General features: G+C 42.0%; 1 protein-coding gene across 5 annotated transcripts in view; it reads right to left on the bottom strand.

Moving 5' to 3' along the window:
* Window positions 1-18,651, bottom strand: part of dlgap4b (discs, large (Drosophila) homolog-associated protein 4b) — a 162,443-nt gene that overhangs the window by 6,091 nt on the left and 137,701 nt on the right. For 3 of the 5 annotated variants that reach the window (XM_078167101.1, XM_033626851.2, XM_033626854.2), the window contains 5 exons: window positions 7,440-7,879; window positions 6,715-6,803; window positions 5,275-5,762; window positions 4,020-4,111; window positions 698-868 (listed from right to left, as the gene is read on the bottom strand). In XM_078167101.1, the coding sequence (XP_078023227.1) occupies window positions 698-868; window positions 4,020-4,111; window positions 5,275-5,762; window positions 6,715-6,803; window positions 7,440-7,879 (1,280 nt within the window). Of the gene's footprint in view, window positions 1-660; window positions 869-4,019; window positions 4,112-5,274; window positions 5,763-6,714; window positions 6,804-7,439; window positions 7,880-18,350; window positions 18,504-18,651 lie in introns of all 5 variants that reach the window. The other 2 variants (XM_078167108.1, XM_033626856.2) reach the window with 2 other exon arrangements.

Consider the following 18,651-nt stretch of genomic DNA (forward strand, 5'->3'; position numbering starts at 1 on the left):
AAAACATTGACAGAAAGACATCATCAGACAAACATTGAGAAAAAAACAGTCATTTATATGACAATTTTTGAAGACATGAAATGGTAACATGAATTGATGGCCACATAGGATCAAACTTAAAGCACGATAAAGGGATCACAAGACACACAGTCAAGCAACATAAAGCAAGAGCACCTCAGCTGCAGATCCATAAACTTGACACAGACAAACACATAAAGACAAACCATAGACCAGAGACAGAGAGAGAGAGAGAGAGAGAGAGAGAGAGAGAGAGAGAGAGAGAGAGGTGGAGACAACGACAGACACACAAACATAAGCCGAGACATTTAAACAGAGATGGAGCAAAAGCAAGACTGCATTCTGTCACATGAGCCAGTGCATCTTAGCCATGCTCCACTGCAACCAGCACATCAGGAAGTGATGCATGCATGCTCAAAGCAGGGCTTTACATTTAAAAACACACCAACAACAGCCCTCTTTGAGATGATTTTTTTTTCCATGCATGCCTAAAGGGATCTCTCTAACCCCTTTGTATTGGACAGGGAGGCCCTGTTAAGAGTTCATCCCACGCAGGGGGAAGTCAAATGGGGAGGTAAAAAAGAGCGGGAGAAATGGTGGTGGTGGTGGGAGGAGAGAGGCCGGTTTCGGCGGCTTTCCTACCCCAGCCAGGGCACTGGGCAGCAGGGGTGGGAAGTACCTTCCGCTCAGGGGGCGACTGGGCAGCCGCAGATGGGATGGGCTGCCAGTCATTGGACTTGAGGTGGTAGAGCTCATCGAACTTGAGGCTGATGTCCTCGATGGAGAGCTGCAGCAGGTCCCAGAAACCTGCCAGGTCCTGGGCGGTGGGCCGCGGGTTGGCATTCACATTCTGACCAACAGAGGGAGAGGGGAGTGAAAATGAATGAACAATCAATGAATGATGAGGAGAGAGGACACAGTCAGTGTGTAGAATGTCAGAAATACAGTATATTAGAGAGTAGAACAGCGTAGCAGGGTAGGGGAAAGGTTGCATTTATGAAGTCATTTCACACAAGCCAGTATGTGTAAATCTTTGAAACCAAGATGTAAAAATTTGTTCTGCTCTCTTCATTTGTTAGGTTTGGAGTGGGTAGTCTGAGCCCATTACCCCACTACATGTCTATTCTACCTCTGGTTACTATGTTACTACATGTGTTGCTTATTATTCAGTGCGCATACTGTACCGCTGTGAAAACGACATTTAATACTCAGCATACGGGCCTTGGCCTCGGATAAATCAGCTTTTAAATGGCTGTTTGGCCTTGAAGTAGCACAAAACACAAAACACAGAGATGCCTGAGTCTACTTTCACTGCGTTCATGGTCATCAGCAGAAGAGATGGATCATGTATGTCAAGAAATCACCCAATGCATAAAATTCTACTCAAACTTATTCATGAAAATTCAGCAAACTTCAGTAAACTAGGGCATATTTCTAAAAATACTTTGTCCTGAATGTGTCCTTAATGTGAGAATCAGGGCAGTGGGTGGGGTATCTGGGGGGTCAGCTTTTATGGGTCACCACCTCCAAAACCACCCATGCCATTTTTTTCGCAAACTTGGTCCTGGTATTTCTAATCTTCACATCCATTCTGCTTATAAAACTTCTGCAATAGGGTCTATCTGAAAAGGCCAACAGTAACTGCCTACAGTAGCTTCTGGCTGAGGACTGATTTCATCTTACTGTAAATTAACAGTGTCAAAACTGAACTGACAAAATGTCACTGTGGAACTGTGTATTTTGTTCAACTTGTGTGCCTTGGTTCCACTGATATTTAGCATGTTTATTACATAGTCCTTTTGTTTTTTTTTGTTGTGCTTTGCTTTAGGTGACACTAGAGTGATGTTGGTTCTGATGCAATATTACTGTCTCCGTTTCCTGCCTTTAATAGGCAGCTGACAGTAGAGAGACGACAGGAAACAAGTGGAGAGAGATAAGAAATGACATGCAACATTCCCTGGGCTAGACTCAAACCAAAGAAGTTATGGTTCACGGTCAGCGCCTCACATCACATGTTTACTGGCAGCTTATTACTGCACCACACCTCTGCACTGCATTACTTAGATACTTCACTTACTATCAAGTGCTGCTCTTTCCATCTTGCTCACTAGAGGGAGCCATTATACAGCTCAAATCTTTTGTCAAGCTGAACTCCAGACCATGAAAAAAGCATCACAACAGAGCTCTGTCCTTTTTAGTGACTAATAAATACTGAAAATGCTATAAATGCTTTGACATAGCCAGGTAAAATAAGGCTGTATGTTGAGTCAGAGAAATACAAAAAGGACAATAAGTTTCTGACATTGTCAAAAAAGGCAATAATTCAGGATTCAGTCACAAAAGATTAAAAATCACAAACTAAACCCCTCACTTGTTTACAAACAGCTGACTCTGTTTGCCAGTCTGTGCAGGCTTTACACAAACGATAAACAGATATAAAGTAAATCCTGCTCCGACTTCTTTTCTTCTGACACAGCTGCAGTGTGTAATGCTCTGAGCAGACTGGCTTTTGTTTGTGCAGGCACCACACTATTCGTCATATTCAAGACGCTGCATTTGTTGCTGTGATGTCCAGACATTTTGGGCAAAACGTGCTTTGTGTTGCTATCATGCTAACGGACCTGTGAAGCTCCAGACAAGCAATTATGGCAATTATTGCTTATGATTACATTACTGAGAGCGTGCTTCTCTGGAGACCTATTCTGCATGCACTGTGCAAAATATCAATATAAGATGTTTAGTAATTGCTAAAGCAGTGAAGGAAATTACACACTGACACAAATATAAAGGCTTTAACAGTCAGGTCATGTATACAGTACAGGCATGCATATAAAGCAGTGGCTCCCAACTGGTGGGTCGTGGTCCAAAAGTGGGTCGCAGGTCCAATCTAAATGGACCGCAAGTGCCTTGTAAAAGTTTGTAAAAAAAATAAAACACTTTAGTTTTAAGTACAGTGAATTTCTGGCACAGAGCTTTTATTTTGCAGTGCCATCTCCTGCTGTAGATTGAGTGACTTACGGACAGCAACTGGACAGAGACAGCAAACTAGCTCAACTATATTGCCAAATGCAAGTATGCCGCTTAATGTATTAAACTGTTTTGTGTAATCTGGACCCCATGGCTGGACCAGTTGGGAACCACTGATATAAAGCATTCATTGTTGATTTGCCTTACTAATGCCAAATCATTTCTTCACAGTGAAACTTAAACTGTATAAACACAGCATAAACATAATGACAGCAGTAATCAGTAGCTTATAGTGGACAGCTGATGTGGCAGTGTGACCTTGTTTTCTGAATCCTCTGCGGTGTGTTTCTTGCTACCTGACCTGAGCTTGATGATCCCTGTCAGTATCAGGCTACATGTCTGGATTAGATCATTTTGTTTCGTACAGCTTCAGGCTTAGTTTGGTCACCTTCACCACCTTATAATGTATTTAGAAATGTCTCCCTGTTTCCTCAATGACGGCTCCTTAAGACCATTATGACATTATGTAATGCTTAACTGTACCTGTGCATGTTGCGTTTAATGTTTTGCATGTATTCTTGTAGATTTTTAGTTCTTCGTATACCAGCCATAGTCATCTGGCCAATATTTTGGAAGGTAAGCTTCACATCAACCAACAGGTAAAACAGATGGCTTATTCATTTCAGATGTTATAGTGTTACAGTGTCATGTGCTGGTAGTTGGCTGCAATTTGTATAACGCCATTTACAGTAAAACACGTCATCAGAGAGGAATGGCTTATTGGCTTAATATAAGCTCCTTGTTTTTTGTGCTTGTGGGCAACCATGCATTATTCTGTGCAGGCCTAATATGCTGTGTATCATGGCTGTTCCCAGATTAGTCCGTGCCCATTTGTGTGAAAGCCTTTATGTGTACCAAGGCAAGCATATCTCGCAAAGGAGAGAAGAACAAAAACACTCTGGGTTCATGGGTCTCAGTTTCATGCCTGTGCAGACCTGTAGTGTGGAAGTGTCACAGAGAGGCCATATACACACCAAGTTTTGTTCACACAGTCCCCGGAACTGCTGAAACTTCTGGGACATAAGGAGCTGGGCACATCCTACTGCACTGCGAACCTTCCCCAGCACTGAAGAGAGAACACAAATCAACATATATAAATAACACTGCAGGTGGTGAAACATTTATGCCTTGCAATGCATCTCCACAGGATGGCATGAATAGGATTACAGTGTATTGGACAATGTTATCCTCTTTAAAGGCATCTAAGCTTATATTTATACTCTAGACTGCTGTCTGTCAGTGGTCACTTTGCTCATCCGTTGCTGCGTCAAAACTAGGACAAACATCTGCCCTGACAAAATCGGGACTCCTATCTGATCGCTGGATTGAAAAGTTATGGCAATGTGATTATAGTGTGGCGAGACCCAGCTCTGGAGTACAGATTTGCATCAGATTTTAATACAGACTACTTTACTGTAAAAAGGTCACACACATATTTTTTGAAAATAACATATGGGCTCAGGAAGACACACAGAGCCTTGTCCGTACAGTGATGTGCGTCTGATATGAACTGAGCATCCAAAGCCTTCCTACTGTTTGTTTGTTTATGTGTGTGTGTATTTGTGTGCGTGTGCTCACTTGCTGATGTGAGCACTGATCTAATCTGGAGGTTTAATCAGTTCCAGAGTAGATTTGTGTAATTCTGGGGATTACAGGCCTGCTTGTGTGTAGTAACCCCAGGTATTACTGCCTCATCCCCTCCATGCTGAGTATGTCTGATAGAGTGATTGTAGGGCCTGAGGCAGAACCCCATAAGAGAGAGTGCAGCCCTATAACTGAGCTCTGAACCACATGGTGAGGTCAGACAGCAACAGACCTCTGGAAGGAGGCTCAGGCTACAGGGTTCATTCAGAGGGCTTGGACATGTTGACTTTAGCAATGCTTTGCCTGTACATTTAGCTTCGTTCTGCTATTTCTGGGCCAAATAGCTTAGTTGGAAAGATGGATATACATTATGCTAAGCAGAGTAAATCTTTAAAAGATGATTGGCTATACCATCATTTTTTGTTTATGTGAGAAAATCTTCCTTGCACATGTATTTTCGTGAGGGAAAAAAGGATTGGATTGTGCAGTGATCACCACAGTTTGCAGGCTGGCCACATAACCTTGTCAAAACTTTGACATAGCCTTCTTCACTGCCTCACGATACAACCATGCTTGGAGGTGGAAACGTTGGAAGCAATCTAACAAAAACACCCGGGTTTGTGGCGATTACCCTGGCAGCCTTACCCTCCTCTGAGAGCTGGTTGTCTTTGGTCTCCTGCTCCATCTGCTGGCACCAGCCTTCCATGCGTCCCGTCTCGGCCTGCAGCAGCTTCAGGAACCAGTGGCCATCTCTCCGACACAGCGTCCCCCCTCCTCCGCTCTGGGGAACGCTGCTGTTGCTCCCGTTCCCGCTCTCCAGCCAAGGGTCTGGAGGCGGTAGGGACGAGGGGTCCAGTGCTGGGTCCAGACTTTCTGAGAAGGAGGAAGAGCTACTTCGTGTGGTTGAGCGGTTGAGGATCTGCCTGGGTGGCGGGGGTGAAGAGGTGTCACCGGTAGTGTCTCCGTTGTCTAAATAGTCCTGTCCGGGAGGGGAGCTTGTGGATTGGCTGGCACTATTGACCATGACTTTTTTCTCAGAGTGTTTGGCGTTATTGATATGGGTGATGACAGGGATGTCCTGTGTGTCTGAGTCCGTTTCTTGTTTTGAGGCCATGCTACTGGAGCGACTGAGCCTGAAACAAAGGGTGAGACTCACTGTTACAGATGGGCCTTTATGATAGAACAATTTTGCCAATTTAGTTTGCTTTGTCCACTGTTACATGCACAATAGTGGACAAAGAAAACAATAAATTATTCAAGAATAATGTCTCCATTACTGTAACAAACACACAATGCTTAGTTTCGACACTGAGTCACTTCTGCTGATCAATATAGATATAAATAAAGAGGATCGATCTGAGACTGGGCTTTGATAAAAGCACACTCAGACTCAGTGGGAGTCTAGCTTCTTGTGTTCATACAGCAAATGGAAAAACAGACTGAATATGAATGCTGTCTGACTCAACATCATTTCCATTTCTTGTTATAACTCAGGAAATGCTCACAAGTGGCAATTTAGTCAGATAAGGAAACATTATGGGTGCTTGACTGAAGAATCTTAACCAACATCAATGAAGGACGAGAACAGCAAAAGACTGGGAAAGCACAGGGTAATAAGCATGTGAGGGATTGTACCAGAGCACAAATGCGTGTACAACACTGATAAAAACACAAGGAAAGGCAATGTCAAACTCAACAGAGGGGCTCTTGTGTAGCTGGTTAAGTTAATAAAATACCAGTCAGGAGTCAGAACAGCTGCTACATACAAAACATAAAACGCAGCATGCAAAAGTAAGAAAATACAGGATGAAGGCATAAGGGAACTTCCTGGCATTCAAACATGATGAGCACAGAATGCAAACTACACTGCAATAATGTAGAAGAGAAGTTTAAATAGTGTAAGCTCATGCCAGGGATCTATTTTAACACCTCTAATACAACACACAAGGATAGTTTTCAGACAAAATACATTCACATTGTCTTCACGTCTACATAGCTTCTGTAAAGGGAAGGAATAGTCAGAGCAGTGTGTGTGGCTATAATGTAAATTCCTCACGTTGTTACAAGGACAGGAAGAGGACTTACTGCCACCCGTCCTCCACCTGTACTCCGATTGACTGAAATTTGGCCAATGGTGGGGTCTCCTCTCGCTGTACTTCCTGAATGCAGTCAACCTTAGAATGAATAAACAATGAAATTAGTAAAAGCATAACCACTCAGCAAGTCAAAATTAGTAACATTAAATCAGTAATTTCCAAATTCTAGCTCGCATAACTATACAGTTGTGCAGCGTTTTTAATTTTCCGAGTGAAAAACCAAATCATCGGGGGAACAATTCAGAGAAAAGCTGTGTAATTTTGTGCTTCGTTTTCAATTAAGTGTCACGATTAATAGTCACCCTGACTGAGCTCTGTTAATGTGCATGGTCTGCAAAAATGGAGAAAAGGGCTGTTATTTCAGCACACACAGAGCAGAAAGTTACGGCTGGGGTAGAACACAAATATGCATTTTCTGCCCTCTATGCTGCAGAGTACAGCCAGCTCTAATGATAGAGGGATGTTCAACCTAATGAGACCTTTAGCTTGCAGGCACATTTTTGGGCTTGAGGTGACACACTCAGACATAGCTGTACACCGCAACTGTTAGAATGATCTTTTTCCTGGATTTAAACTCAACAGGCAGAACGAACTACACTTGAAAAACACTGTGACTAGGGCTCTATCTTGACTGTATAAGCGTGCATTTACATGTAATAAGAGCCCTAATTCAACTGTACCAGCCCTGTATAGTGCAGCGGTCCCACTGCCTACCTGTATGCCAATGGAGGACAGTTTCCGCCTGGGCACTGGTGCCACGAGGGGCTCCTCTGCCACTAGATTCCCTTTGTTTAATCCTGATCTCAGTGATTCATGCTGGACTACTGCGTCACTTGTCTCGGTGGAAGCATTAGTGGTGGTGGGGGCGATTGGATCTCTCGTGGTAGCGATGGGAGTGGGGATGATGTGTGGAGGGCGGGGGATACCCCGGGCCAGGCTGTTGGCACGGGTGCTGTCAAGGCTGTCGGAGGAGTTGCTGTGAGCGTGGCTTGACTGGCTGTTGACCTCCGACCTCCGGTCCTGCTGGTCCAGGTAATTGTCCTGGGCCGACTCTGTGCTGCTCTGCACTGTCACAGAGATGTAGGGCTTCGAGGTTGTGCGGGGTGGCACTGGCGGAGGCGCAGCCTTCTTACAGGTGGTTATGCATGTGGAGACTGAAGCATAAAAGGGGGAGGGGCGGACAAGGGGAAAAAGAGATGAGAAAGAGAGAAATACAGAAAGAGGGATTACAAATGACAGAGGTAGAGATGTTCTAGCAGATCTCGAGTGAACTCAAAATGAGAACGAACAAATTACAGAAGATAAAGCTCGGCCTTTTTGCTTATCAGCATCATTCTGAGAGTTGACTAACAAGTTTTCTCAGCATGTCCATGTCATACTGTACATGAATACACAGGAACATTATTGTTACATGAAAGCTGGAACACCAGCAGACTCAGTAAAGCATCCCGTAAAGTGGAAAATCAAATCAGGCTGGACACTGAACAAACATACCGCTTGACGCAGGTGACTAAATCGAATCACACACATGCACCGCACTTCAAAGCCTTGATCATGAGACAGGTGATGAAATCAGGAGAGCAACTGGTTGGCCATCTCACTCTTTGGACTGAGTATAGTTGAGAAGTTAGAGGAGGACATTTATCTGCACCACACCCTGATGCCAGACCAAATATACCCTCCAGCTATACAGGATAATAGGAAGGTGCATTAACTATAGAGAGAGAGGAGGGAGAGAAACCACTTTGACAAATCTGCCTATGACAGATGCTCATTTCCATTCTCTCAGTGAGTTAATGACTGTTATCAAAGTGCCTGGTCTGATAGACAGGAAAGAGTCTGTCTAATGCAACTGACTAAACTATAAAAAACAGTAGACACTATATGCAAAGCTTTGTTAATATTGAGTTATTTTACCCGGCTTAGTTTCATAGTCACATGGTAGCATGTATACAGGGTTAAATATCCACAGCTGAGCTCCTTACAGTGGGAATTTTTTTTTTTAATGCACAAAAAAGACTTAGTTAAACATCTTCCTTCATTGCTCTGCCCTCCACCTGTCTGACTCCATTATTTCATTACCAGGAGAGGCATTCATTCACTTATCTTATCCATCAACCAAATCAATTGTCTGTGAGGAGGTCAATGGATGTGTTCCCTTACAGTCTGAAGTGTATCAGTGAGAGCAGAAATGAATGGCCTGTCTGTCACCCAGTGACAAAGGGAAGAGACCGAGTTTATGGGCGACAAATAAAAAATTACAACTCTAAGTAGCTGAGACATTATATTCATTCATCTATAAGGTTTCAAAATGCAAATAAAATGTCGCAGACAGACCTCTCATGCAGATCATATAAAGACTCAGAGGCTCTTCTGTTGCCTGTACGAAAATTCAAAGAGTCTCTGATGCCTTCAATTGAGAGACCACAGAAATCCCCTCATGCTACGCTGCAGGCAGAGTGCAATGCTGGACCACCAAAACCTATAATCTAAACAGGGAATGTTCTTGTAACATTATGAACCATGCAGCCACCATATGATCCCTTAAACAGATGCTTTATTCGACATCACACTGGAAAAAAACAGTGGAAAGCAGACCATAGACGAGAGAACAGAGACGGACAGACTGTATTTTGAGGACGAGCTGAGAGAAATAATGTTTGTTCAAATAAATAAATTGTGACAGCACAAGCTGCTTCATCAGCCTGATCATTTAATTATGGATTCAGATTCTGTATTTGCTGCCTTTGACATTTTTGTTCACAAGCATCAGTTTATGGCGCAGACTGCACCATAATGAGTGAATCAGTGGGACAGTTAATGCTGTCATAGCCTAATATCATAACATCAAATATGCTTCCAATAGATGAAACTGTGTCAGATGCAATTCTAAGGACTGCTCAGACAATACATAATCACCAGATTTGAGAAACCTCAGTCAAACTCTCATTAATACTGAGACTGTAATAAACAGTCACAATTTCCTGTGGTGACATCGGAAAGGAAGCTACATGACAGCATTTGATGACCCTCTGAGGCACTGCAAGAAGCAAACACTGTTTATGTCTCGTGTTGCTGCGCTGAATGTTGCAGTCATCTAGGATTTCGACAAAGCCCTGCAGCAAACATGTGAGCTGCTGAGAAAACACTTAAACAAAAGGGTTATTGTTCACTGTAATCCACTTCCTGGCTTTATCTCCAATGTTTATGCAACCTCACCTATCACAAAACTCACATGACCTTACACATGTCTTTGTGACAGATTGAGGTCTTGAACTGTGAGTTGTCAAACTGATGTTGATCAGTTATTCTAGAGATTTGCATCAGCTTGAACTACAACATCACTACTGCCTCCAAGGTCCTGCTGGTCCTTCTGAGAGCTACTTTAAGAGTATCTTGCTTTAATAGATTTGCACCCCTGTTATTTAGAATTGCATGCTATTGCATTTGCAGTCTGCTGTTGGCTGATATGTAACTAAAAGATCATGTTTAACGAAAGCTTCAGTTAGCTTAGTGAGTTTGTGATTTCCTGTTGCCAATTCTGTTTGTTTATAACAAACAAACGAGAAAAAAAACGAGAAAACCCAGACAGACAATGGCGTCAGTCAAACCATTCCCCTGTGTTGATGCAAGTAATTGCAGACTGGCTCTGCTACTCAGCAGTGTCCAATCTTCTGATCTTTTTATCCTTTTATAACCCACCTGACCTCCTACAATCTACACCTGACTTATGCTCCAACGGCACCTGAGGATACATTTCAATGAAGCCAAAACAAAGCAACTGTACACAACAGAGATGACATCAGAACCCCACCCAAATTAAACCATCTCCAGGCTTTGTGCCTTCATATCCCACACATTATCATCAGAACAGACCGGACACACACACACACACACACACACACACACACACACACACACACACACACACACACACACACCCTTTTGGATGTCCAGCCCTCATTGTAAATAACAGGATGTAATACAAACAGCACTCACTCACTGTGATGCTTTATTGTTGGAACACACCCTGTGCTGCACAGTTTAAAGATGGGAGCCACCAACCCAGTGTGCTAGTCAAAAAGCTGCTCTTGAAATCCAAAATATAGCTAGATAAATAGATGTGTCAACTATGGCCTCCTAGTGATATCCAGTGCTGTTGTCATTTCACAACGGATCGTGTCCACTCTTGGCATCTTGCAAGACAGAAATCCAGTCGAACAAATCTATGTTAGGAAACCTGTAGTTTAGCAACCACGATATAGTTTGACAGTATAGGCCACTAGCCATGGATTATCCACCAGCCTCTGACCACCATCCTCGCCTTAGGAAAACCTGCTGTGACAGCTTTTCACTGTCCATGTTCCCGCACATGACATGAGATACGTAGATGCTGGGCAGAACAGGGTTGTCACTGTTGTGGCAGCTTTGTGATGTACAGGCTCCAGTCCTGCATCCCAGTCTGCAGGATAGCTGTCATTAACTGGGTGTGAGAGGGCATGGATGTGTGTGTGTGTGTGTGTGTGTGTTTGGACCCCCGCCCTGCAGTTCTCCAAGTGTCACATCATGCTTTCGTCATCTGAACAGAATTCACCCTTAAGTCTTAATACCACAGAATCTGCTTTACCCACAAAAACAAGCCCCAAAATCATAACTGACAGCTGCTTCTGAGATTAGGCAGAAAATAAAGTAGGAGAGTTGGACACAATAAATGGGCCAATATTATCAGCCCATTTTAGCTTCTGACAAATATATCAATGTTGTACATGTTAGCTAGGGGTGCAGAAAAAAATCAATACAGTATAGTATTGCAATATTTAGTGTGACAGTACTGGGCTCTGGTGATTTCAACCCCTAATGTTGGCCAATAAAGGTAATAAGAAACTGCAGTAGAGAAAAACCAATGATAATGTATTTTATTTTGGAACCAGTGCTGTCATTGCATATTTTTTTACACCAGAGAGCGCTGACAAGTTTAGCCACACAATGGGCTCTCTGGGACTAGCCATGTTGGTCACTCCACAACTTTGGTTTAAGGCTGACATCTCTATAACTATTGGATGGATTGCAGTGAAATTTCGTATGGATTTGGTGTATATTTGTGTCCTCTTTATGTTTATTTTGTCACATTTTTGGTGATCCCCTGACTTTCCATATACCTCCACCATCAGGTCAAGATTGGCCAATACTTAAGTGTATGACTAAACACACCTGGACTAAAAACTGATGACAGTTACCATCAGCCTCAGTTGTACTTTGTGTTTACTGCTAATAATCAAATGCTAGCATGCTAACACCTACCAGGCTTTGAAACCAATTTTCCATAGTAGCCAAATGTGGAATTACGAATAGCGGAAGAGACATCTATGACTCATTTCACTACCGGGATTTGATCCATTTGGTCGGATAACATTTCTAAAGTCTGCAAGAGCCGCACAATGAAAAGATTTACATCCCAATTCAAGTTAGCGGAGGGCTAAACCTGAATTAAGCTGCTTGGCCACCATAAGAATCTAGTGTGTTTGCTCTCTGGGCCCCACAGTGCAGAAGATCCGTGGAATTTCTTACTCTGGAAATGAAGCTTTTTTTGCTTCATGTGCCACTAAGCAACTTCCATAGGAACAAACCAGGGCCCAGCCTACAACGCTGTGTCCAGGTCTCTCCTTATACATCAATGCCTACGATGGGAAAATAGTATCTGCTGAACATCAGCGTGTTAGCACTGCCGCTTTGTTAATTTTTTTTTTAACTTTAACGATCCTAGTGTTTGCACCTCAAATAGTCTAGAGTGTTTGCTTTGTATTCCTGATTTGACTGTCACTGAGAGTGCGTCAGCATGTGGAAATCAATATGTAGCTCCAGGCACCGCTGCGCCTACTGTACAGTCTCTCAGAACTTTTAGCATGACTGGAGACACTCAGTCTTGTGTCACACTTAGCACATATATTGGTCACAAATAACCAGTTTTAGGGATTTGCATATGTCACGCAAGGCTGCATAATATGAGGAAAATATGCAATAACAACGTGATAATGATGTTACTTGTGAAAAATAAACAGATGTTAAATTGTACTCTTAGGTTTGCCTTTTTGCTGCTTTCAGTATACTGCTAAAATAAAACAAACTGCATGTTATTTCCAATATTTCCAATATTCATTTACTGAACCAACTGAACACTGAACTGAACACAAAAGGCACATGCACAAAAAGAATGAGTTACATTTTAAAGTGCAGCTTTCTACTGATATTCTCTTTAAACCAACTTAAAAACTCCTAGAGTGCAGTCTTTTATGTGTTTTCATGCAGGTTACCATAAGGTTGATGATAAAAATATTTGCAGCACCCCTACATCTCATTGCAGAAATACAGCTTAAAAATGGTGTGCACAGGACAGCCGCAAACCTTATCAGACAGGTTTTAAACAAGATTATCTACTGTTCATACTGTATTATGGCGGTTACCTACTGGTTTTGCCACATCCGAGATCTCAGCAGTCAAATAAGTGAGAAACTGGTGATAAAATATTTGCTACATCAAAAATAAAGGCTATAAAAACAGAAGTTTGTAGTGTAGCAAAGAGATTATAATGTGGAAATCTGATTTCTGATAAAAGCATGCACCCACCCAAAGTTCCCACAGACAGATGGACAGCTATTGGCACATGGTCTAATTCAGCCCATTTCCCATATATGATTATTTGACAGAAGTCATCCACACAAACACACAGCTGCACAAGCATGGCAACTGGTAACAGATCCAGTGCTGATGACGCCTTTCCTTAACCTAAACACTCATCAGTGCCACAGAAATGAGCTATAACAAAGGACACGGTGCCAAACACTGTAGCTGAATTTGCATACAGGAGCTGCTCAGTAAGAACTTATTGGTTGCTGTACAGCAGAGAATTTAACAACAGAGACAAGCAGATGCTTTGTGCCAAAATGTGTGAGTGGAATCTGGAGTGGGCGCTGAGCACTGCTGTTTTCATGCCATCTGGACAGTGGTGCTGTTGTCCACTGCGAGCCCTGGTTCAAGATGTGATTTTCAAGGCTGGAAAACAATTAGCTGCATGAGGCTACAGTAGCTGAAAAACAGTTTCCAGCGCCCCTGTGACTGTTTTCCACTTACCCTCTCACCAGCATGAGCAATTTACTGCATACTCAAAGATTATATCTTGACTAAACACTCACAAACTGAAAGAAAAACCACAAAAAAAGGAAACGCTGGTCAATCTTTATGTGCCAGAACCCACAGAGTTAATTGCATTTTACTGTCAACATGAGAAGACTGTGGAGAGATAATTAACCAACCACAGCTCCCATAATGACATCACAGTCGGTAGCACAAGGTTGGGTTTAAAAACATGTTTTGCCTAAAGATTTGCCCACATAATTTCTATAGGAATGTTGCAAAGTGGTAAACTGAGACAAAAAGATGGCATGTAATTAAAGTAAATAAGGGCGTTAAGCCATAATTCAGTGAACAGACTTGGGTCTCAGTTGTTCATCTTTGTTAATTTGAATGGATTTATTCCCTCATTGGGCACATCACAGAATGCATCACTCCTCTGACGAACCGTGATCAAATCTGCCTCCCATCTTCATTATGTAATCCACTCCAAGGATGGTCAAACAATCTCAATGACTGTGGGGCAGATAAGACACTCAGGATGACAGTTCCTGTTCCGCTTTCTCGTGTGTTATTAAGCCTGTTGAATAATCCACCAGCAATAATGTAAATTTTAAGCTGATTGTTGAGGTGGTTCTGTTCTGTGGTCAAATGGATCTGGACAAGAAGCTGGAACAATGAAAGACAAAGGGTGGACTGTGTTGCTCTATTTAACTGTTAAAAATCGCTTGCCAAGTAGCCTACTGCCTGCCAGATGACCCATCTGTATTGTTTAATCAATTAACAGCCACAACACATAGACACCCTTGCCTGGAACCATTGCCCCTCCATTGTCACAAAAGCCATTATTCCAATGAATTATCACATTAAATGCTTTCAACAACAGCACGGCTTCAAAACCGCACAGCCATTATATTAAATGTGACCTCAAAATGGGATTTAATCCATGTTGCAATACACAGGCACCAAAGTGGGGCAGCCCTCAAATAATCCTCCGTGAAGGCCAATTTTCCATTTCAGCAACCAAACAGAAGCAGCTTTTATTAAGCGTAGGCAGCTATAGGGCCATTCAAACAACTACATATAACTTCATACAGTTTTAACAGTCCCACTTATCCTGACTCCCATGGTGGAGCATCACAGCCATGAGCGGCAGAGCACTTTGCACTGAACACATGGTGGGGAATACTCAACAATTAATATAGTAAAGAGTGCTTCAAACAACGCCGCGGGAACAATGACATATCATGAAACATTTCAATCATGGAGGCAAGTTGTGGAGACAGACAGACCATCAGCGATCACTCTCAGAGCTGTGAGACGTACTCCCCTAATTCCCCACACACCGTTTTAGCTTTGCTTAATGATCTAAATTTGTTTACATCTGACTCTTCATTTACCAAATATTTCTTTAATTGAACATGTCAGACAAACCAGCCATTCCCTCTAAGTTTAGTTACAGAAGGGAAGCAAATGAGCATGGTTAAATGTTAACTCAGAGCTGACAGCCGATGTCCTTGAGCAGTGGGAGTCAAGAAAAAAATTGTAGTTAAAGGGGAACTACGCCAGTTTCCAAAGTCATACATGTAATTCCTATGGTCTGAGGCAGTCCAAAAATATTAGTAAATATGGACAACTCTCCTAAATTTAAAATCTAGAGTGCTTCAACTCAAATTTTTAATGTCATAGAGTATTGTGTAGTGCTGCTCCATAGACAATGACATGGGGAAGATGTTATAGATGACACTGAGAGCACCCAGAGGAATATTCTGAGCATATGAGTGCGTTCTCTGTTTCAGCACTGAGAACACCACAATAGAATAAAGCTCATTTGGGTATAAAACAGAAAACAAACATTATGTGGGTCCATAAAATCTGATTCCGATTCAGTGGAGCAGCTCCAGACTTTACACCAGGGGTGTCAAACATACCGCCCATGGACCCCACCAAAGGGTCCAATCTGGCCCACGAGATGAGAGGTGCCAGGTTTCAGGGACAAGTTAAACAATGTGTTGCCTACTTCTTGCAAAATTCTGCTTCGGAGGCTTTTCCACCCTGACCACAATACAGTTCTCTGATATAACAATGAATACGTACTGTGACCATGTTTAAAGATATTGAACATTGTGCACAGTATTGTCAATCAGCAGCTTCAGTTCAGAAGAATCTGTATCAGGAAATGTACATACTGACCGTGAGATGTAGACTGACTGAATGTGGAGTGGAAAAACTGAGACACACTGTTGAAATTGCACTTATATTTCTGCCGTCTCAGGCTGTTGATCTGTGTTGTAAAAGGATGAACGTCTACTGAATGTAGCTGTAATTCTTATCACAAAAAAGGTAAATATTGGAGCTGATGGTACTTATGTGTTATTGTGCAATGGTTTAATTGGTCCAGCCCATCTGAGATCATATTGGGCTGTATGTGGCCCATGAACTAAAATGGGTTTAGCACCCTTGCTTTCTGCTCTATGACATCACAAGTTTGAGACTTCTCTGGTTTCTGGCTTTGAGAGACAGTAGCTCATGTTCACAAATATGAATTAAACTTTATTAGGCCATAGAAATAGTATACAGGAATTCCTAATTTAGGTGGTGTTGCCCTTTAACACCTCTGACGGTAATGCTCGACAGCACCTGCTGAAGTTTATACTAAGTTGAATATAATGCCAACCTCACACCCACACAGTGTAAAACGTGGCTTTAGTGTAATATACTCTCGGATAAAGTGAATGAAGCTAGAAACTGGTAACGTTAGTAAAGTATCTACCGTTAACTTACCTTACAAGTTTCTCTGGTCAGCGGTTAAAAAGAGTCCAGTGACTGAACAAGTTAAACTACTAACGTTAGTAACGGAAACACTGAGCACTATTAAAGTTATACCGGTGTTAAGACTCACCCTGCTGTCAGGAGGAGACAGATATTCAGCAAAGCGGAGTCCTGAGTTAAAAGTTAGATGATTTTCCAGCAGCTGTAACCAGACTCTGAAGGCTATGAAGAGAGGAGCCGGGTATGGTTGCCTTTGTTTGTATCTGTGAGCGCGAGGAGGCGTGGTGGCGTGTCTACTGATGCCTCCAGGGCCGCCTCGGAAAACTCAAACTCTACACTTTGATTATTGTACCTAAAAGTTATCTTGGTTGTCCGCGACAGGTTGACAGTGCTGTCTGCTTTTGGTGCACATTAAGGTACTTTTGATAGGCAATTGAATAACAACGTGGATACTGTAGTAATGTTATTTTTAGGGACATGGCTTTCTCACATATTATTATTATATTATTATTATTATTATTATTACACAGCATAAAACAAAATCATCAAAACAGTTCAACGAAAAAAAAAATCAGTGAAACTATAAAAGTATATTTTAAGTTTTCTTACAAAAAACAGCCGCTACCAGCTGTCAAAATATGATGATGTTTTGAAGCACGACAGGAAAATCAAACTATCAGCAATACCAGAATAATATCTGAAAAAATTCTACGAACATGAAGGCAGCACATGCTCTGAGGTCTATTAGAAAGACTAATGGGAAAGAGCGCCACGTGGTGGATACTCTATGGTAATAATAACAAGGAGCAGTCAGATGTCAACAGTCTTTGCCCGGTGCGTGATGCGCTGTAATCAGGGATCGCACACATTTTCATGGACAAAATTTCAAAACTTCCATGACTCTTAAAAGACCCATAATAACATTTCCATGACCATATACCACGCATAACTGTATATGTTAAATATTGTATGGAAATTAAACAGCAACCTTTTCCAATCTCTAATAGTTGGTTATGTTCATATTCACTTCACATACTTCAGACTATGGGCACAGTCAATAGCTGTCCTTTAAAAGCACTTATGTTAGTCTGGCACTGGCATTTAAGCATGAGGGGAAAATGGAACTGACTGTACTATCATTATTTTATTAATGCTTTTGATCATAAACTAATATCTGGATGCAAGTCTGAAAAAACAATGTGGCAATGACCAGTCAAACAGAAGCAGGGACAACTGAACGCCCCAGGCTACCCATGTCAATTGCTCCATCTCAAAAAGGCAGTACAATTTAAAAGTAGTAGTGGGCAATTGGTATGGAAACATATTAAATAACACTGTCACATTATTTTCCTATCTCCACTTACCCTGTCTTATTATTAGAGCTCTGTTACGTCAACAGCTACGGAAACTACACTTGCCATTATGATACATTACGTAGAAGGCCTACCATGGAAGATAACTGTCACAATTGATTCGGTGACACACAACAAAATTCCATGACTTTTCCAAGCCTTTAAAGGAATTGTGATACGCCATTACTTTTCCAGTTTTTCTATGACTGTGGAACCCTGTATAATCATTTCAATAATAACCAAAGCTCTACTGGCTGACTGTGGCTCTTTTTGACAGTGAATTTTAGATTTTTTTTCTCTTCTATTGTAGTTCTTTAAGCGGTAAATTGATAACATCTTTTTTAAGGTATATGGGCTGGTTTCAATTTGTTACCTGTGTGTTCAGGTAGGATGCGTTGTCTGTCTGTCCCCAAACGCTGAAGAAAAATTGCAAGCTGTTTCTCCTTTGGAGCTCTGTCCAAGCCATTGGCTATCAGGTAAGAGCCAAACTGTTCTTTCCATGTCTTCCACTGTGTAGGAAGGTCGTCTAGCGTGGGCAAAAAAGGCTGCATTTGAGCTAAAAAAATGCTGGTGTGTGCATGTTGGAGGACTAGTGGAGGACCAAGGCTACAAAGAGCATTTTAAAGTAATGTTATGGAAAAAACAAATCAAAGTAAGAATTTGGACCATGACTC

This window comes from Epinephelus lanceolatus, chromosome 1 (genome assembly GCF_041903045.1).
Source record: "Epinephelus lanceolatus isolate andai-2023 chromosome 1, ASM4190304v1, whole genome shotgun sequence".
Classification (NCBI taxonomy): domain Eukaryota; kingdom Metazoa; phylum Chordata; class Actinopteri; order Perciformes; family Serranidae; genus Epinephelus; species Epinephelus lanceolatus.